The sequence below is a fragment of the Pogoniulus pusillus genome, chromosome 7 (assembly GCF_015220805.1).
Source record: "Pogoniulus pusillus isolate bPogPus1 chromosome 7, bPogPus1.pri, whole genome shotgun sequence".
In the NCBI taxonomy this organism is placed as follows: domain Eukaryota; kingdom Metazoa; phylum Chordata; class Aves; order Piciformes; family Lybiidae; genus Pogoniulus; species Pogoniulus pusillus.
The window spans coordinates 3,574,252-3,595,645 of NC_087270.1; the positions used below are offsets into that span (position 1 = coordinate 3,574,252).

The 21,394-nt window shown below is 47.5% G+C and overlaps 1 protein-coding gene across 1 annotated transcript; it reads left to right on the plus strand.

The window, feature by feature from the left end:
- The first annotated feature begins 9,772 nt into the window (after positions 1-9,772).
- Positions 9,773-13,126, plus strand: SOX11 (SRY-box transcription factor 11). The gene has a single exon (XM_064145731.1). It carries the CDS (start codon positions 9,883-9,885, stop codon positions 11,104-11,106), a length of 1,224 nt encoding a protein of 407 aa, XP_064001801.1. The 5' UTR covers positions 9,773-9,882; the 3' UTR covers positions 11,107-13,126.
- The last annotated feature ends 8,268 nt before the right edge of the window (positions 13,127-21,394 follow it).

Below are 21,394 nucleotides of genomic sequence, written 5' to 3' on the forward strand. Positions count from 1 at the left end.
TGGCGAAGATCTCATCTCAGTCTGCTCTTCTCCAGGCTAAACTGCCCCAGGCCTCTCAGCCTCTCCTCCTCACAGAGCTGTTCCAATCACATCAGCACCTTTTGTCCTGCTCTTGGACTCTTTCCAGTAGTTCCCTGTCTCTCTGAAACTGGAGAGCCCAGAACTGGCCACTTGATTCCAGATGAGACCTCTCCAGGGCAGAGTAGAGGAGGAGGAGAACCTCCGTTGACCTGCTGGTCGCACTTTCAATGCATCCCAGGACACTGTTAGTGCTCTTGCCCACAGGGGCTCATTGCAGGCTCAGGATCATCCTGTGACCCACCAGTACTGCCAAGTCCTTCTCCACAGAGCTGCTTTCTAGCTCAAAACAAAGGCTTTGTGGAAAGCAGATCCTCACATAATCTCATCTTTATTGATGATCTGGAGCAGGGGATTGAGTCCAGCATCAGTAAGTTTGCAGATGACACCAAGCTAGGAGCAGGTGTGGAGCTGTTGGAAGGTAGGAGAGCCCTGCAGAGGGACCTGGCCAGGCTGGATGGGTAGGCAGAGGCCAAGGGGATGAGCTTGAACAAGGCCAAGGGCAGGGTTCTGCACTTTGGCCACAACAAGCCCAAGCAGCACTACAGGCTGGGGCCAGAGTGGCTGAGAGCAGCCAGGCAGAGAGGGAGCTGGGGGTGCTGGCAGAGAGGAGCTGAAGCTGAGGTAGCAGTGCCCAGGTGGGCAGCAGAGCCAATGGCATCCTGGGCTGGCTCAGGAGCAGTGTGGGCAGCAGGACAAGGCAGGTTCTTGTGCCCCTGTGCTCAGCACTGCTCAGGCCACCCCTGGAGTGCTGTGTCCAGTTGTGGGCTCCTGAATTGCAGAGAGATGTTGAGGTGCTGGAAGGTGTTGAGAGCAGGGCAGCAAGGCTGGTGAAGGGCCTGGAGCAGAGCCCTGTGGGGAGAGGCTGTGGGAGCTGGGGGTGTTTAGCCTGCAGAAGAGGAGGCTCAGGGGGGACCTCATTGCTGTCTACAACTTCCTAAAGGGAGGCTGTAGCCAGGTGGGGGTTGGTATCTTCTGCCAGGCAACCAGCAACACAGCCTCAAGTTGTGCTGAGGGAGGTCTAGGCTGGATGTCAGGAGGAAGTTGTTGTCAGAGAGAGTGATTGGCATTGGAATGGGCTGCCCAGGGAGGTGGTGGAGTCACTGCCCCTGGAGGTGTTCAAGAAAAGCCTGGATGAGGCACTTAGTGCCATGGTCTGGTTGATTGTCTAGGGCTGGGTGCTAGGTTGGACTGGATGATCTTGGAGGTCTCTTCCCACCTGCTTGATTCTATGATTCTATGATTCATCTCCAAGAGGGTGCAGTGACATGTTCCTAGTGATGGTGAGGAAGTTGCTCATGTGAGGTAGCAGCTGAAGATAAAAACCTCCAGGGAAGTGAAGTGTCACCACCTCTTAAAAAAGGCACAGCTGCTAGGGTGTCTTCTCCCTATTTTTACCCTGTCTTCTCCCTATTTTTACCCTGTGTTAGTTAGCAGGAAGTATGACCACAGCTTGTTTTTAGCTCCTGACTCCCAAGGCTCCACACATTTCTTTTCATTCCAGAAGAGACCCCTGGGAAACATGCCTGGGATTTACCCTCCTGGTCTTACCCCTTCAGAATTCAGCACATTTCCCACGAAGACAAAGCCCTCTTGCCACTGCATCTCTTTCTTCCTCCTTCCCTTCTGAATCCACAGCTTGCTACTGCAACCACTTCCCACACCTTGCAGGAGGTGTGGAACTGCACTTTTCCCACACTTTCCCTTTGCAAAGTCAATTTGGGCTCTCCAGACACAAAAAAACCCACAACAAAACTCTGCAGGAGAATTCAGAATAGGCATGAAATAAAGAGCAGAAAGAACACTGTGCTCATCCTGCTGCTTGGCTTCAAGCCTTCTGGTCTGTCTTCTGGTCTCCTTTAGCACAGAGAGCACAAGCTCATGAGGATCCATGTGTCCAAGTGTAGGGGAACACTCCCCTGCACCAAGACAGCTGAGGGGAGACCTGCTGGGAAGCAACTCAAGAGAAGGAACTGGGAGTGCTGGTGGAGAACAAGTTCTGCATAAGCCAGCAATGTGCCCTTGTGGACAAGAAGGTCACAGGTGTCCTGGGGTGCATGAAGAAGAATCCTAGAATCAAAGAATCACAGGATCATAGAATCATAGACTCACAGAGTCATAGAATCACAGGATCAAAGAATTATAGAATCATAGAATCACAGAATCACAGGATCACAGAATCATAGACTCACAGAATCACAGAGTCATAGAATCACAGGATCACAGGATCACAGAATCATAGGCTCACAGAATCACAGAGTCATAGAATCACAGGATCACAGAATCATAGAATCATAGAAATCACAGTCATAGAATCACAGAATCACAGGATCACAGAATCATAGACTCACAGAATCACAGAGTCATAGAAACAGAGGACCAAAGAATTATAGAATCAAAGGTCTTCAAGAAAACACTGGATGAGGCACTTGGTGTCATGGTCTGGTTGACTGGTTAGGGCTGGGGGACAGGTTGGGCTGAATGAGCTTGAAGGTTCCAACCTGGTTGATTCTATGATTCTATGTTTCTATGATAAAGGATCACAGAATCACAGGATCACAGAATCATAGATTCATAGAATCATAGAATCACAGGATTATAGAATCAAAGGATCACAGAACCACAGGATCACAGAATCATAGAATCACAGAGTCACAGAATCACAGGATCAAAGAATTATAGAATCAAAGGATCACAGAATCACAGGATCACAGATTCATAGAATCACAGGATCATAAAATCATAGTCATAGAATCACAGAGTCATAGATTCATAGAATCACAGAATCATAGACTCACAGGATCACAGAATCAGAATCACAGAATCACAGAGTCATAGAATCACAGAGTCACAGACTCACAGAGTCATAGAATCACATAGTCATAGAATGGCTCAGGCTGGAAGACACCTCTAGAGGTCATCCAGTCCAGCCCCCCTGCTGTCAGCAGGGACAGCCCCACCAGAAGAGGTCACCCAGGGCCCAGTCAAGCCTCACCTTGAAGGTTTCCAGGGAAGGGGCCTCAATCACCTCCCTGTACACCCTGTTCTGGTGCTCCACCACCCTCACGGTGAAGAATTTGTTCCTAACATCCAATCTAAATCTGCTCTTCTCAAGCTTGAACCCACTGCCCCTCATCCTTTCACTGCAGGTCTTTGTAAACAGCTTCTCTCCATCCTTCCTGTTGTAACTCTTCAGGGTAGTGGCAGGCAGCTATTAGATCCGCCCAGAGCCTCCTCCTCCCCAGACTGAACACTCCCAGCTCCCTTAGCCTGTCCTCATAGCAGAGCTGCTCCAACCCCCTGATCATTTTCATGGCCCTCCTCTGGACCTGCTCCATCAGGTCCATGTCCTTCCTGTATGGAGGGCTCCAGAACTGGATGCAGAGCTCCAAGTGAGGTCTCACCAGAGCACATCCAGATGGCAATCAGTCACTAGTGGTGTCCCTCAGGGATCAGTGCTGGGCCCCATCCTCTTTAACATCTTCATAGATGATCTGGATGAGGGCATGGAGTCAGTCATCAGCAAGTTTGCAGATGACACCAAGCTGGGGGCAGATGTGACTGGGTTGGAGGGCAGAAGGGCTCTGCAGCAGGACCTTGACCGCCTGCACAGATGGGCAGAGTCCAAGGGGATGGCTTCAATAACTCCAAGTGCAGGGTGCTGCACTTTGGCCACAGCAACCCCATGCAGAGATACAGGCTGGGGTCAGAGTGGCTGAGAGGAGCCAGACAGAGAGGGATCTGGGGGTGCTGATTGATACCCACCTGAACATGAGCCAGCAGTGTGCCCAGGTGGCCAAGAGAGCCAGTGGCATCCTGGCCTGCATCAGGAATGGTGTGGCCAGCAGGAGCAGGGAGGTCATTCTGCCCCTGTACTCTGCACTGCTTAGACCACACCTTGAGTGCTGTGTTCAGTTCTGGGCCCCCCAGTTTAGGAGGGACATTGAGATGCTTGAGCGTGTCCAGAGAAGGGCGAGGAGGCTGGGGAGAGGCCTTGAGCACAGCCCTACGAGGAGAGGCTGAGGGAGCTGGGATTGGTTAGCCTGGAGAAGAGGAGGCTCAGGGGAGACCTTATTGCTGTCTGCAACTACCTGAGGAGAGGTTGTGGCCAGGAGGAGGTTGCTCTCTTCTCTCAGGTGGCCAGCACCAGAACAAGAGGACACAGCCTCAGGCTGTGCCAGGGGAGATTTAGGCTGGAGGTGAGGAGAAAGTTCTTCCCTGAGAGAGTCATTGGACACTGGAATGGGCTGCCCGGGGAGGTGGTGGAGTCGCCGTCCCTGGAGCTGTTCAAGGCAGGACTGGACGTGGCACTTGGTGCCATGGTCTGGCCTTGAGCTCTGTGGTAAAGGGTTGGACTTGATGGTCTGTGAGGTCTCTTCCATCCCTGATAATACTGTGATACTGTGAAAGTGGCAGAATCCCCTCTCTGGCTCTGCTGGCCACACTGCTTTGGAAGCAGCCCAGGATGTGATTTGCCTGCTGGGTTGCAAGCTCATGCGAGAGCATGGCCAGAGGTCAAAGGAGGATCTCCTGCCCCTCTACTCTGCCCTGCTGAAGCCATACCTGGAGTATTGTGTCCAGTTCTGGGCTTCCAGCTTCCCTGAGTCAGGAGACTACAGGAGAAAGGCCAGTGGAGGGACATAAGGGTGATGAGAAGACTCTCTCACAAGGAGAATCTCTTACAAGGAGAGGCTGAGAGGCCTGGGCTGGTTAGCCTGGAGAAGAGCAGCCCAAGAGAGCATCTGATCAATGCTGATCTATAGTTAAAGGGCAGGGCTCAGGAGAATGGGGCTGGGCTCTCTTCAGTGGTGCCCAGGGCCAGGACAAGGGACAATGGGCACCAACTGCCACCCAGGAGGTTTCACTTGAACTCAGTGAAAAAAACCTCTTCACTTTAAGTGTGGCAGAGCACTGGAGGAGGCTATGCAGAGAGGTTGTGGAGTCTCCTTCTCTACAGACTTTAAAACTCCCCTTGGGACACTTTCCTGTGCAACCTGATCTAGGTGACCCTGGCTTAGCAGAGGGGTTGGACTCGATGATCTCCAGAGGTCCTTTCCAACCCCTGCTACTCTGTGATTCTGCCAGAGGCAATGCCCACTGCTTGTTCTAAACCATTCTTCCACAACAAGGGTTGGGGTTTATTGCCCCTGTTTTCCTCTGGCGTGGTAGTCAAACTCTTGTAAGTTTGCTTGCTCTTAAAAAGAGTGGATCATAAAAAGATGGATCACTCCTGGTCTTCAAGCAGTGATGGGGCAGGTGTAAGCACACAGAGCTGCATTCAGGGGATCCATGCTCCTGTGGGAAACGTTTCCTGCTGGCCAGCTCCAGCCTTTTGGAGGCATCTAGCCAGCTGCTTGACACGGAGCCCTCAGTGCTCTCGCTGGCAGGCTGCACTGCACTCAGAAGATGTGTGTGTGTCAAACTGAAGCTCTGGGAGGCCCAGCATAGGTACAGAGCCACAAAAAACATCCTCCAACATGGGAAAAGGGCAGCAGAGAGCTATGAGCATGATTAAGGGACTTGAACATCTCCCCTGTGAAGAAAGGCTGAGGGCTCTGGGGCTGTGTAGTCTGGAGAAGAGAAGGCTGAGGAGTCTGATCAATGTCCATAAATACCTGAGGGGTGTCAGGCTGTTTTTTGGGGGGTGTCTAAGGCTAGGTATAAGCTGTAAGCCAGGAAGTTCCACTTCAGCATGAGGAGAAATTTGTTTACTGTGAGGGTGCTGAAGCCCTGGAGCAGGCTGCCCAGAGAGGCTGCAGAGTCTCCTTCCCTTGCAGACTTTCCAAAGCCACCTGGATGTGTTGCTCTGTGACCTGCCCTGGGTGATCCTGATCTGGCCAGGATGCTTCTTGGCCATCTGGGCACACACTGCCTCATCTTCCAACCAGCATCCCCAAGGCCTTTCTCTGCTGGGCACTTTTCAGCCACTCTGCCCTGAACCTGGAGTGCTCATGGGGTTGTTGTCATCCAAGTGTAGGACCCAGCACTTGGCCTTGTTGAATCTCATCCCATTGGCCTTAGCTCATCAACCCAGCCCTTCAGGTCCCTCTGCAGAGCCTCCCCTCCAGCAGACCAACACTTTCTCCCACTTTCAAAACTCCTGAGATGCCTCTGACCTCTCATCCAGAGAACACAAGAAGAACATGGGACTGGCAGAGTGAGTCAAGAGAAGGGCCATGAGGATGCTCAGAGGGCTGGAGCAGCTCTGCTCTGAGGACAGGCTGGATCAACTCAAGCCATTCTATGGTTCCATGATTACTCTATGAGACACTTGATACCTCAGTTGTCATTTTAGTAAGAGTCCCAGCAGCAGGGAAGCTGTCTTCCCTGGAGAGAGCCAGCCAGCTACCTGTCTCCTGAATCTCCTTGACCATGCCATCACCATGAGCAATGTTGTCTCATCATTTTTGAGGCCCTTCTGACATAGATGTATCAAATCTGAGCAAGTCCTCACGTGAAGCTGGGTTGAGCTAATCCTAAATACCAATGCAAGCTTGGCAGTGGCTGGCTTGAGAGCAGCCCTGAGGAGAGGGACTTGGGGGGGCTGCTGGAGGAGAAGCTCAGTCTGAGCTGTCAGTATTCTCTGGCAGCACAGAGAGCAACCAGAGCCTGGGCTTCAGCAGGAGCAGTGTGGGCAGCAGGGCCAGGGAAGTGATCCTGCCCCTCTGCTGCACACTGCTGGGACCCCACCTGGAGTTCTGCATCCAGTGCTGGAGCCCCTGGGACAAGAGGGATGTGGAGGTGCTGGAAGGTGTCCAGAGAAGGGCCAGGAGGATGAGTAGAGGGCTGGAGCTGCTCTGCTGTGGGAAGAGGCTGAGGGAGCTGGGGCTGTGCATTCTGGAAACGAGAAGGCTCTCAGGTGACCTTATTGTGGCCTTCCAGTATCTGAAGGGGGCTACAAGAAAGCTGGGGAGGGACTTTTTAGGATCTCAGGTGGTGACAGGACTGAAGGGAACGGAACCAAGATAGAAATGAGGAGATTCAGCCTGGATGTGAGGAAGAAGTTGTTCAGCATGAGGGTGGTGAGAGCCTGGAAGGGGTTGCCCAGGGATGTGGTGGAAGCCTCATGGCTGGAGGTGTTTAAGGCCAGACTGGATGAGGCTGTGGCCAGCCTGATGTAGTGTGAGGCATCCCTGGGCATGGCAGGGGGGTTGGAACTGTCTGATCCTTGTGGTCCCTTCCAACCCTGACTGATTCTGTGATTCTGTGGATGGAATGGAAAGTGTCAGACTCAGGTCCTACTCAGAAGGCATGCCCTGCCTTGCTAACAGCCCTCCTCAGAGACCACAGCTGAAGCACCAGCTCAGGCACTCCTGAAGGTCCCCAAAATTCACAGAATAGCTTATTCTGGAAGATCATCTAGTTCCAATCCCCCTCCCATATTCAGGGACACCTTCCTCTAGACCAGGCTGCTCAAATGGTAACATTTCAGAACGGGTTGAGTCCTCTCCCAGGTAAATTTCCCCCTCTCCCTGCAAAGATAAGGATTATTATGGGACCAGATTGACTGGCAATCACAAGGAGACAGAGACCTGTGTCCTCTCCTTTCCCTCTGCCCTCTACACCCAGCTGTGGTCAGACAGAGGAAGTGACACCACACCGTGTACCTCTCTCTTCTCTGCTCCTTCAGACTCCTCCTGACAAGCACAGCTGAGCCCTCGTAGGGCTAATGGATCCGTAAAGCTAAAAGAGGTGAGCAACTCTTTTATTTCCCCTCCCCCACCAGCCCTTCCTGTAAAATAGCACCAAGTCACTCTGCAGCCCTCTGATATCACAGCCACATCATCTCAACATAGCAATTTTGCTGTGGTCTGAGGAAAACGAACCACTGTGCTAATTAGAGGATGATGTACCAGGGGACCTGCTGCCCCATTAGCAGCAGCTCACAGGATGTGTGCGCTCTGACAGCGGAGAAGTCGTGCCAGGGCTCATCCCTCTCACTGACATCACAGCTGCATCCTGCCAGCCACCATTGCAAAACCTTAATAGTATATATATATATACATATATATATATATATATATAAAGGAGGGTTTTTTGCCTTGATAATAATTTTTTGCCTTGGTAATAACTGCACACAGCAGTCAGAAAACCAAACCAAACCAACCCAAAACCCCCCAAAACATAAAACCAACCAAACCAACAAAGGAGCTCTCAGAACAGTTTGTGTGGATTCATTGCCAAGCAGCAAAATGACCACAGGTGAACACAACCTCGGGTTTGGATTTGATGATCTCTGGGCTTGATGATCTCAGAGGTCTTTTCCAGCCTGGATCAGAGGTCTTGATGGTTTGGTTCGATGCTCTTGGAGGTCTTTCCCAATCCAAACCCTTCAGGTTTCAGGCATCCTGCCATAAAAACCAAACATGGGAATCTTTATCTGGAGGCGTTGGATCCACCTTGGGCGTGCTGCAGTTAGCAAGACCTTTGCTTGGTGGGGAAACAAAAACAACCGACACTTTTCAACGCCGTTTTCACCTTTTTGCTTTGGAGAAATCACATTTATCGTCTGCCTGCACCAGGAGGGAAACGCTTCCAGGTGGGTGCCTCCCTTTATTGTGCTTAGTCCTGAGAGCAGCCTGAGCCTTCCCTGAGGGACAAGAGCCTTGCCCTCCCCACCCCGGCCCAGGGGCCCCGGGCAAGCCGTCCGCACCTCCAGACGGCTACATCCTGCCTCCTCAGCGCTCTGCAGCTTCAGCCTCATTCCCTCCCGAGCAGCCACCCAGAACAAGCCCACGGAGAGGATGAGGCAGCCGTCGGGATAAAGAACCGAGCCGCCCGGTGGGGGTTTTACGGCTGCTGAGTGGAAGTACAAGGCCGGGCAAGACCCGCGCTGCTGAAAGCCACTCTCCCCGAGGCGAGAGCAGGGAAAGGCGGCGGAGCCCAGCCCGGCCCGGCGACAAGGCGATGGGGATTGCGGCGGGGACGGCCCCGCTCCCACCCGAGCCACCCATCGCAACGCCGCTGAGGCGGCCGCGGAGCGCCAGCGCCCCCTGCCGCCCTTCGCCCTCAACCGCGACCTCCCTCTGAGAAGAGCGGATCACGGAGGAGGAGGAGCCGCCGCCGCCGGTACTACCGGCACCCTGCCCCACTTCGCCTCGCCTAGCGCCGTCCCGCTCCGCGCCCAGCACCTAAAAGCTCTGTAAAGCTGTCGGCTTCTCAGAGGGACCAGCGAGAAAGGCCGAACCCAGCGGGCCCCAGCAGCCCACCCCACGCCCCCCGCGCAGAGGGGGGTGTGTCCCTTGGCCGCGGGGCGGGGGGGCGGCTTATAAGGCGGTGGGCGTGTCCGGTGGGCGTGCCGCCGCCTCGCCATTGGCCAGCAGCGGGAGTGATGTCACCCATATGAGCCGCTGATAACCGGCCGGGCGCGGAGCAAGGAGTTTCGCAGAAGGGGGAGCGAGGCCGGGGCGGACGGGCACAGCGCGGCGCCGAGCGCACCAGCCCCCAGCCGCGCCCCCGGCCCGGCCTGCGGGGCCGCTCCGGGGCTTCAGCTGCCCGTCGCCGCTTGCTGCTGCTGCTGCTGCCGCCGCCGCCGCTGCTGCTGCCGCCGCTGCTACCCCGCTGCTCACTCCCCCCCCTCCCCCCTTCTCCTCCTACCCCCACCGGGCTCCGGTGGTAGCGGAGAGCTCGGCTTGGCTCCCGCAGCAGGGGCAAGGTGCGGCGGTGGGAGGAGGAGAGGAGGAGGAGGAGGAGGAGGAGGGGGCGGCGGCGGTGGAGGAGAAGAAGCAGCAGCAGCAGCGGCTTTGTTGGCTCGGAGAGGAGCGGCGCGGCGGGAAGGAGCGGTGGTTCGGGGGAGAGCCCACCATGGTGCAGCAAGCAGAAAGTACGGAGGTGGAGAGCAACCTGCCCCGGGAAGCGATGGATACAGAAGAGGGCGAGTTTATGGCTTGCAGCCCGGTGGCTTTGGATGAGAGCGATCCGGACTGGTGTAAAACGGCGTCCGGGCACATAAAGAGACCGATGAACGCCTTCATGGTATGGTCTAAGATCGAGAGGAGAAAAATCATGGAGCAGTCGCCGGACATGCATAACGCGGAGATTTCCAAGCGCCTGGGCAAGCGATGGAAAATGCTGAAGGACAGCGAGAAGATCCCGTTCATCCGGGAGGCGGAGAGGCTGCGGCTCAAGCACATGGCCGATTATCCCGACTACAAATACCGGCCCAGGAAAAAGCCCAAAATGGACCCATCGGCCAAGCCCAACGCCAGCCAAAGTCCGGAGAAAAACGCACCCACCAGCAGCAGCAGCAGCAAAAGCTCCAAGAGCTCCAGCAAGAAGTGTAGCAAGCTGAAAGCCTCCTCCACCTCCTCGCCCCCCAAACCGGGAGCCAAAGCCGCCCACCACGGGGACTACGCGGGGGACGAGTACGTCTTCGGTAGCCTGAAAGTGAGCAGCAAGACGGTCAAGTGCGTCTTCATGGACGACGAGGAGGAGGAGGACGACGACGACGACGAGCTGCAGCTGCGGATCAAGCAGGAGGCGGCGGAGGATGAGGAGGACGACGAGGAAGCGGGGCCACAGCAGCTGCGGCGGTACAACGTGGCCAAAGTACCGGCGAGTCCCACTTTGAGCTCCTCGGCGGAGTCCACCGAGGGGACGAGCCTGTACGAGGAGGTGCGGGGCGGTGCGACGGCGGGCGGCGGCAGCAGACTCTACTATAGCTTCAAGAACATCACCAAGCAGGGCCCACCACCACCTCAGCAACAACAGCAGCAGCCGCCCGGCCTCTCCCCGGCTTCCTCCCGCTCCATTTCCACCTCATCGGCCGGTAGCGAGGAGGCGGACGATCTGCTCTTTGACCTCAGCCTCAACTTCTCCCAGCACGGCCACGCCGCCGCTGAGCTGGGGGCGGGAGCCGCCGCTGGGAATCTTTCCCTTTCGTTGGTGGACAAGGATCTGGATTCCTTCAGCGAGGGGAGCCTGGGTTCTCATTTCGAATTCCCCGACTACTGCACCCCGGAGCTGAGCGAGATGATCGCAGGAGACTGGCTGGAAGCGAACTTCTCCGACCTGGTGTTCACATACTGAGCTCGGGGGAGGAGGAGGCGGCGAGAGCTGGAGCGGCGCGACGCCGGAGATGCTGATGATGCTGATGATGCTGATTAAATCGAGAAAAAAAAAAAAAGGCTTGTTTTATTTTCCTTTTTATTTTTTTTTTTCCTTTCACACACTAAAAAAAAAAAAAAGAGAGAAAAGTTTCGAAGTTAGTTCCGAGCTCGGGAGTTGTGATTGTATATTTTTTTTTTTTCAATTATTTTTACTCTCTTTTTTTGATTTTTTTTAATTTTTTTTTTTTTAATTGCATTTGGTGATCACGACAACAACAAGCAAAGGCAAATGGGACTGGGGGAAAACAAACGAAACAACAACAAAAAAAAAAAAGAGAAAAGAAAAAGAAAATAACGATCCAGAAGGCGCTGTTTGAAGCTTTGTCGGTCTCTGATTGAAGTCTGGAAGATGGTCTGCAGGAGAAGTCTTTTGGCAGCACAACTGTTACTCAAGGGGGTTTGTGGATTTTTTTTTTTTATTATTATTATTATTTTCCCGTGAGAGATCTTAAAGAACTGAATTTTTTTTTTTTCCTTATATCGGTTTTATTTGTTTTGTTTTGTTGTTTTATCCGGAAGGGACCATTGCAACTTCTTTGTTTTGTTCTTTCTTTTTTTTCCCTAAGAATCGTTATTATTTGGAGGGAGAAAACTGATGTCTTCTATGCATCCGATTCTTAAAACAAAGCTGCAGGGAGCTTGAAAAAATGCAGACTGTACAAACGCTTAACAAATAACTGAACTGACTTTTAACGATCAGAGTTTACTTTTCAGATCAAATTGTTTATGGTTTTACAAATGTGATTTCTACTTGCCAACTCTTGTTATTATTATTATATTTTTTTTTGCTCGTTGTTGTTATAATTTTTTTGTCTAAAAAAAAATAATAATTGTTTTTCGGTTTTGTAACTTGTTCCCTTTATACCTCCTTGATTGAATACCAGACAGCCTAGACCTCAGTACAAAAAGGTATTGAAACATTTTTGATACATAACAGACCTCAGTCTTTTTTAAAAATTAATATATTTTCAGGCGTATTTTTGTACAGTGAAAAGGGAACATTCTTGCTGTGTTTTTTCAGTAAGACTTTTCAGGCACTTCTTCCCTTTTATTTTTCTTTGATTCAAGTTTGGTTTTTTCTTTTCCTTCTTTATTTCTCTTTTTTTTTTTCCTCCGTTTTTAGCATGCAAGTTTGTTGGTACGTTTTAAAAGGATTAAAAAAAAAATTAAAAAGGCAAAAAAAAAAAAAGGGCAAAAAACCGAACAAACAGGAAAAATAATAATCCTTGCATCTAAAGGCCTTGTGGTTTTAACATAAAAAAAAAGGAAGAAAAAAAAAAGAAACAAACAAAAAAAGAAACACTTTTTTTTTGTACAGCTATAGTTCAGATTTGTTCAATATTTGTAGGTAAAGATTTATTGAAAATGGTGATATAGACCTCAGAGCTGTTATCTTAGTTTAAAAGATTGTATATGTACTGTACTATAGTAGGACTTTATGTATCTCATACGCTGTGATATGTGGATTGAGGGGGGGGGGAGGGAGGGAGGGGAAAGGGGGCCCCCAGATGGAAGGTATGAAACTGGATTCTCGATTTTAGCGCAAAAAACAAACCCAAACATGAAAAAGACACATAAAAAAATTAAAACAAAACAAAAAAAAAAGGAGAAAAAAAAGAGAGAAAGAAAGAAAAGGAAAGAAGAAAAGGAAGAGGAAAAAAAAAAAGGCACATAGTTTAAAAAAATAAAAGTTTCTCATGTTGTGCAATATAAAATAACAAACCATCTGCATCTTTTGTAGCAAACGATGGCAAAAAAAGACAAGAAGGTTAAAAAAAAATAAGAAATTAAGCAGCAGACTTGTGCACTGTCAAACATCATAGCCTGGTTCTTTTTTGGTTTTTTTGGGTTTTTTTTTAGTTATTTTTCTTCCTTTTTTTTTTTAATGCTGAAAGTCTGTATCTTGACAATTTTAATAAATCAGCTGGAACTGATAGAAACCTCCTCGTATCGATCTTAGTGTCTGTAGAGGGAAAGGCTGGAGAGATGCCGCGTTGTCAAACCCATACCTCCTCCCCTCCCGCTACCCCATCCTCTCACCACCACCACCACTCCCACCCTCGGAGCGGTAGCTGGAGGCTGTTGTGCGTTTGCCTAGCTAGTGGAGAAGGAGACTTTTAGGATTGCTTCTTTTGCTTTTTATGTTTTTTACCCATCTCGCTTCTTTTTGCTTTTTTTTTTTCCCTTCTCCCCATCGCTTTTTTCTTTTGCTCCGCAGGACCGCGCTGGGTATCCGCCGGCAGCGGGCGGAGGAGGGGGGGATGTTCTTGGTTAGGCGGGGGGTAGGTGTTTGCTCGCTGCTGCTCGGCAGAGCAGAGAGATCTTTTCATCTCTCCCACCTTCCTCCCAAACCCCCTCTTTCCCCCCCCCCCCCCCCCCCGAGGTGATGGTGGTGAACGAACCCAACTCCCAAAGCCTCGGCATCCCATTTCCAGGGAGGTGCGCTCCGGGTGGGGGTCCCGCTGCTGCCAGCTTTCGCCCATCCTCCGCTTCCTCTCGGTCCTCTGCTCGCTGCTCTTCTGCTGTGGTGTATTTTTTTTCCCTCCTTTTCTCCCTGCTTTTTTTCCCTTTGCCTTCCCCCCCCCCCCCCCCCCCCCCCCCCCCTTCCCGATAAATAACCTGGGCGAGACTTGACGTGGAGATGCTCAGAGTCAGTAGCGGAGATGCTCGGAGTAAGGCAGACGCAGCTCCTGCAGCCCTAAGTTGGGTTGTATGTGGAGGAGGAGGAAAGGGGGGGGGGGGTACAAGCTTCTGCTGTAGGGGAGCAGACTTCATCAGTATGCTTTTTTGGTTGTTGTTGTTTATTTTTACTCTTTCACTTCTTTTTTTTAACCTTAAAAGCCATCAGATTCCAGTTGATGTGCTCTGAAATAGCTTACTGATGGCAATAAACCGACTTGCAAGGTGGAAAGTTTGTTACTCAAGAAGTTGACTTTTTTTGTTTTTCTCTTATCTGCTAGGCATTGGTAAATTATTTTTTAGGTGTTTTTTTTTTTGGGGGGGGGGTTTCATCTTTCTTTTTGTTTTTAATTATTCTCCACTAAATCCAGCTGTTTACAGGGACAATTCACTGTGCTGGTATATATATATTATTTTTGGGGTTTCTTTTTTTGGTGGCAACCACTTGCTACAGGCTTTCAGATTTTTTTGGCTGAAATGCAAATCCTGCATACACATTTATAAGGCATAAATAATAATAATTAAAAAAAAAAGAAAAGAGGAAAAAAAAAAAGAAAAAAGAGAAAAAGGAGGAGGGAAAAAAAAAAGCAAAGAAAATAAAAACCCCCACAAAAACAAACCTGCATGCATGTTATGTTTAATCAAAGACAACTCTTAGGCATTTTTAAGTGGTGAGATATCTTACTTTAGGTTAGTTAAACTGGTAGTAAAATGATTAATATAATCTGATCTCTTTCTAATAATAATTAATATTAATAATAAAACACTCATGATTCTAAATAAAAGTTGTTTGGCCTAAATCTTTGCTATCAGAAAAGAGAGAGAGAGAGAGAGCATTATCTGGGAAGTCCAAAATTTCTGTCTTGCATTGTGCTGATTATTTTTCAATCCTTAATGAGAAGCTGTGTTTTAAAACAAACCTAATTACCACCTCTAGAAGCTAATCCTTGGCAATGGGTAGTCCTCAAATAAAAAGAAAAAAAAACAGCAGTTTCTTGAGTTTTCAGGTTTTTTTTTTGTTAATTTGATATATATATATTAGGGGTTTTTTTTTTGTTTTGATTGATTAATGTGTTCTCCATGTGATTAACTTAGAAATCAGATTGAAAGCAAATGACATTTATCTCTTCTAAGGCAAAAGAAAGATAAGAGTGAGAGAAAATAGGTAACACTTGAGGTTCTCTAGCCTAGAGTCACTTAGTACCATGGTCTAGTTGACTGGATAGGGCTGGGTGATAGGTTGGACTGGATGATCTTGGAGGTCTCTTCCAACCTGGTTGATTCTATGATTCTATTGAGGTTTGGGGGGGTCTAAGGTGATGCTATGGAGTAAGTCGATCAGGTTCTAAGTTCTTCAAACTGAGCCAAAATTCTCTTAGTAATTCTTCAAGCTGTCATGAGGGTGTGGGGGTGGGAAGGGGAAGGGGGAGGGTGGAGGATTCGTTCTTCCAAGTCCCTTCTTTTGATTTCTTTTGCTTCTGATATGCATCCTTGTTTCTTAAAAGCGATCAATAGGCAGTGTCATTAAACATTTGTGCTTTACAGATGTTCAATGAGTTAAGGAACGATTCCGGTCGAATATAGGCTGCGTGTAGTTTGCGTTGTTGATCTAAGGTCTGTGTCTCAGCCTACAAAAAAAAAAAAAAGTTTTGACTTGCATATATATATAAAAATATATTATCTATATCTCTCTCTATATATAGATCTATTTTGGAAGTTAAACCATTTTAAACCAGGAATGAGTCGAGGATAACTTGATTGGTTGGTTGTTCGTTCGTTTTCTTTTAAGGGTGCAAGTGTAAGAGGAGTCAGGCATGGTTTAAAAGAGCAACAGGTCTACTTTAGCCAAATAAAAACAAAACACCCCACCCCCCAAAAAAAATATATCCCCCCACTTTTTTTTTCTCTTTCTAGGTGGGAATGATCCAATAATCTAGCAGGGGAATATTTTCAGTTGAAGGTATACATGGTGCAGGGAAACAAAGACTTATTATTTTAGGTCCAGACAGTCCAATACCTTTTTTATTTCCAAGTTGAATCGTTGCATAATGCTCAAGGAAAATAAAAAAAACCCCAACAACCCCAAGTGTTGTGTTTAAGCCACTTCATTGCTAGGGCTGAAGTTTGATGCTGTTGGATGCCTAATAGCTCCTACTGGTCTCAGTTGAGGGTCAAAAAACGAATCTAATCGTGTAAAATAGCAGCTGCTGAGCTACTGCCATGGAGTTTTCTTTGCTTTTGTCATGCCTGATAGTGTTCATACCTTCCGTTTCTTCTCTGCTTTTAATTCTTTTGGGGGGGGAGTCTGCCTAGGGATCCTTGTCGCTAGAGCAGCCCTGTTGCAGGCTGACTTCTCTCCTGTGGCAGTCCCCCACCCCCCATTCATTGCATGTACAACTCTGTAAGCCTAACAGGACTCTGTGACAGAAGGGAGGAAAAAAACGAGCTTGGTTTTTTTCTTTTCTTTCTTTCATCTAAGCAAAGCAATTTTTCACTTGGTGACACTGAGGTTGTCCACTCAATGTAGAAGAAAAACCTAATCCAACATGCTGATTTTTCTTTAGCTAAGTGAATTTTTGTAAACGTACCATTTCCCCCCTCCTTTAGGTTTTTTTTTGGGTTTGTTATTATTATTGTTACCTTTTTCTTCTATTTCTTCTTCTATGTTTTGTGGTTTTTTTTTTTTGGTTTTAAGAACCACAACTGAGAAATCTTTTTTTTCTTCCTTTCCAAGTGCAGTCTTAACAAACGTGGTAGAAAGACTCATTCCAAGCATCCTTTAAGTGCCACATGCTCTTCAGGCATTCAGATGAAGCTTCTTCGCCTCTATTGAATGTGATTTGCAGTCTGGTCCTTCACTCAGGTCTGTCTGAGGGAAGCGCAACTCTGTCCTTACAACAAGGTGTAAAACCGGTGTGTGTGTGTGTGTGTATGGGGGGAGGGGTGTCAAAGTCAGGGCCACAGCAGGCTTGTGTTTGGGGTTTTTTTTTGGCGTTTGACTGTTTTCAGCAGTTCATTCAGGTGTGGGTTTTGGGTTAGTTTTATTTTGTTGTTTGTTGTTTTCTCTTTTACATCTTCACAACTGTTGCCTAAAAAGGCCTTAAACCTGCACTGGTTAAACAAACAGCAACAACAACAACAAAAAACTTCTCATTTTAATGGGAATTTTTTTTGTGCCTCAAGGGCTTCTGGCAGGACAGGTGTCTTAGTTCCTCCTAATTTTCGTTTGTTAAGTGTGGGCAGGGGAAAAAAACCAAAACAACAACAAAAAAAAAAAAAAGAGGAAAAAAAAAAGAAAAGGGAAAAAAAAAAAAAACAAACACAAAACCCCAACGAAAACAACCAACAAAAACTTAACTACAATGAGTTGCCTTACACTTCCCCTACTCTGCAGTTGTACTTCTTTGCTTTCTTTCCCCTCACCCACATGGAAGGCTGTGATTGTTTTGGTGGCTGTTGTTGTTTGTGGTTCGTTGTCGTTGCTGTTGTTTTGTCTTGAGGTGGTTTTTTTTTTGCACACTACCTATACCAATTAACTGCCTACTAAGTTTTAATCTTCTCTACATGGATGCAGTGAATTTGTAAGAGAATTTCACAAGCGAGTAGTTTTTTAGTGAGTTTAAAGTAAATAGAGTTTTAAAAGACCTATTTTTATATATTCAATATAAAAAAAAAAGCACAAAGGTGCAGAAAAAAAAGTGTAGAATGACTTACAATAAAGAAAATAAACTTAAAAAATGTTTAATAATAATAATAAGGAAACAAAAAGGTCATAAATATTTCATGTATCAAAGTAATACCTTTTGGGTTTGAGATTCTCTTAGCAAACCCAATCCTTATGCCAGTGCAAAGATAGGAATATATTGGGAACGAGGTTGAAAATTGTGCTTGACAGCAATTTGGATAGGAATGACTTCTGTGAGCTACAAGAGAAAGAAACAAAAAACCCCCAACCCCCTAAAGCAATATGGATTAAGAAAAGGAAAGGGGGAGGGGTTGTGGTGGTGGGGGAAGTGTGGGGAGGGGGTGGGTTCGAATGGTTTGCAATGATGAACAAACAACCTGGAAAGTGTGAGAATGGAGGTTTCAATCCTTATTAATTCATCAAATTTCTTCTTTGGCGCTTTGGTTTTCTGGGAAGCCTCTGATAGAAGGCTCAAGGGCACCAAACTTCTGAGACTCACCAAATCCTCAGAAGCAGGCTGGATTTTTTTCTTGGTGTGGGGGGAGGAGTTCTTTATTGGACAGAGATGCTTCAATTAGGGGGGGAGGGCTGAAGAGTTTGGTGATATCTAACACAGATCACAGAGGAACACATCAAGGCCTGTCTGGATGTGTTCCTCTGTGATCTGTGTTAGATAGGATTGTCCTGCTCTGACAGGGGGGGTGTTTGGACTCACAGTATCATCAGGGTTGGAAGAGACTCGATGATCTCTTTGGGTCCCTTCCAACCCCTAACATCCCATGAGCCTGTGATTGCCCAGCTCCTAGGTGAAAATCAAGGCACCCATTTACCTCTGGAAGAAATTTGATCAAGTAATAACGGCCAAGGAATCCAGAAAACTTCCATTGTCACCATTTGTTTTTTTGGTTTCCATTGTCCTGCTTATCTCCAAAACCAACTTGCCTCAACTCTTGGCCAAGCCAGGGAGAAGAGTTATATGCCATTGTTAGCTCATTTCCAAACCTGTATCTGGTTTTGCTCTTGTACGTTGTGTTGGCGTTTTGGAGTCTTTACATATAAATGCTGTGATTTACTTTTTCTTTGGTTGTTGTTGATGATGATGATGATTTTTTTTCCCCCTTCTTTTTTCTTTCTTCTTTTTTTTTTGTTCGTTGGTTAGGTTTGTTTTTTTTGTTCTATTTCTTCTTCTTTCTTTATTTTTATGGTGGGCTGTTTTAAAACGGAAGCCTCTTTTCCAGTGTGGGGACTATTGAGGGTTACAACCTTTTCGACGCCCGTTGGCGTATGCTGGCCACAGGTTTGGCGTGGGATTTTGGTGTGCGTGTTGGGGAGGGGGTGGGGGGAAAAAGGGATGGGGGTAGGGTGAGATTCGACTGTTTTTTCGAGCAGTTTTTTCAAGCATGAACACTTTTCAAAGCTGTCATTTCGAAGACTTTTCGAAGGCCACGCGAAGTTAAGTTTTCATCGCCACTCCAGGTCTAAGCAGAGAAGAGGGAGAGGGAGGGGAGGGGAAAAGAAAAGAAAAGAGCTGAAAAGTACTTTTGTTTAGAAGTCTGAGTGATGGTGTGTGGGGGGGGAAACCTTGTCTTGAGGTTTTTGCATGCCAGTGCACGGCCTATTGCTGTGAGAGAAGGAAGATTTGGTAGGGGGGGTGGGGGTGGGAAAGGCTTCCTGAGGCAATGCACTGGAGGACAAAAGTGTTTTCTAGCACTAGAGAGAAAAGAAAATGCATGGCAAAAAGTTTTTTGTCTTCTAGTAGACTATATAGCATGCAGAGTTTAGTATGTGTCAAACCAGTGTATGACATGGCTGTATCAAAGTTGTAAAATTAAGCATTATTTATTGAAAACTATGTATTTTTTTTGTACAAAAACAAAAAAATAACAACCTTTTGATCACCTAGAGGATTACTATCAGTGACTTCTTTTGTGCTAGCGCTACAAACTTTTAACCAGCTTCTTTACTACAGTACTTGATATGCAGTGTTAAATGCTCAGGGTTGAAACCAGTCCACTCCAATGTCTCTTTTTTTTTTAAAGTTTTTTGGGATTTTTTTTGTTTGTTTTTTAATGGATTTTTTTTTTTGCAAGAGGTTTTTAAAGAGTTTAACTAAAAAAAAAAAAGAAAAAAGGGAACAACATAAATGCAATTGTTCAAAAGACTCTTAATAAAAATCGTGTGATCAATCTTCCTACCTGGTTTTATGTGAGCTTTGTTGTTTTGGTTTGTCATATTCTTGCTTTTCCTTCTTTGTTTTTTTGTTGTTCTTGTGGTGGTTTGGTTTTGCTTATTTTCTATTTTCTTTCTATTGCTTCTCCCCAGTTTGCTCCAGTGTTTCCTTTCTTGAGCTCGTTCCACTGAAGCCACTTTGCATTCTATGGACTTTCCCCCAGTTTCCTCCAGTGTTTCCTTTCTTGAGCTCATTACATTGAAGCCACTTTGCCCTCTATGGACTTCTCCCCAGTTTCCTCCACTGTTTCCTTTCTTGAGCTCATTACACTGAAGCCACTTTACACTCTATGGACTTTTCCCCCACTTTCCTCCACTGTTTCCTTTCTTGAGCTCGTTCCATCGAAGCCACTTTGCACTCTATGGACTTTTCCCCCAGTTTCTTCCAGTGTTTCCTTTCTTGAGCTTGTTACACTGAAGCCACTTTACACTCTATGGACTTCTCCCCAGTTTCTTCCAGTGTTTCCTTTCTTGAGCTTGTTACACTGAAGCCACTTTACACTCTATGGACTTCTCCCCAGTTTCTTCCAGTGTTTCCTTTCTTGAGCTCATTACATTGAAGCCACTTTGCACTCCATGGACTTCTCCCCAGTTTCCTCCACTGTTTCCTTTCTTGAGCTCGTTCCATCGAAGCCACTTTGCACTCTATGGACTTTTCCCCCAGTTTCTTCCAGTGTTTCCTTTCTTGAGCTTGTTACACTGAAGCCACTTTACACTCTATGGATTTCTCCCCAGTTTCTTCCAGTGTTTCCTTTCTTGAGCTCATTACATTGAAGCCACTTTGCACTCCATGGACTTCTCCCCAGTTTCCTCCAGTGTTTCCTTTCTTGAGCTTGTTACACTGAAGCCACTTTGCACTCTATGGACTTTTCCCCAGTTTCTTCCAGTGTTTCCTTTCTTGAGCTCATTCCATTGAGGCCACTTTACACTCTATGGACTTCTCCCCAGTTTCTTCCAGTGTTTCCTTTCTTGAGCTCATTCCATTGAGGCCACTTTGCACTCTATGGACTTCTCCCCAGTTTCTTCCAGTGTTTCCTTTCTTGAGCTCATTCCACTGAAGCCACTTCACACTCTATGGACTTCTCCCCAGTTTCCTCCACTGTTTCCTTTCTTGAGCTCATTCCATTGAAGCCACTTCACACTCTATGGACTTTTCCCCAGTTTCCTCCAGTGTTTCCTTTCTTGAGCTCGTTCCATTGAAGCCACTTCACACTCTATGGACTTTTCCCCAGTTTCCTCCACTGTTTCCTTTCTTGAGCTCATTACATTGAAGCCACTTTACACTCTATGGACTTTTCCCCAGTTTCCTCCACTGTTTCCTTTCTTGAGCTCATTACATTGAAGCCACTTCACACTCTATGGACTTTCCCCCCACTTTCCTCCACTGTTTCCTTTCTTGAGCTTGTTACACTGAAGCCACTTTACACTCTGTGGACTTCTCCCCAGTTTCTTCCAGTGTTTCCTTTCTTGAGCTTGTTCCACTGAAGCCACTTTGCATTCTATGGAATTTTCCCCCACTTTCTTCCAGAATTTCCTTTCCTTGAGCTCATTACATTGAAGCCACTTCACACTCTATGGACTTCTCCCCAGTTTCCTCCACTGTTTCCTTTCTTGA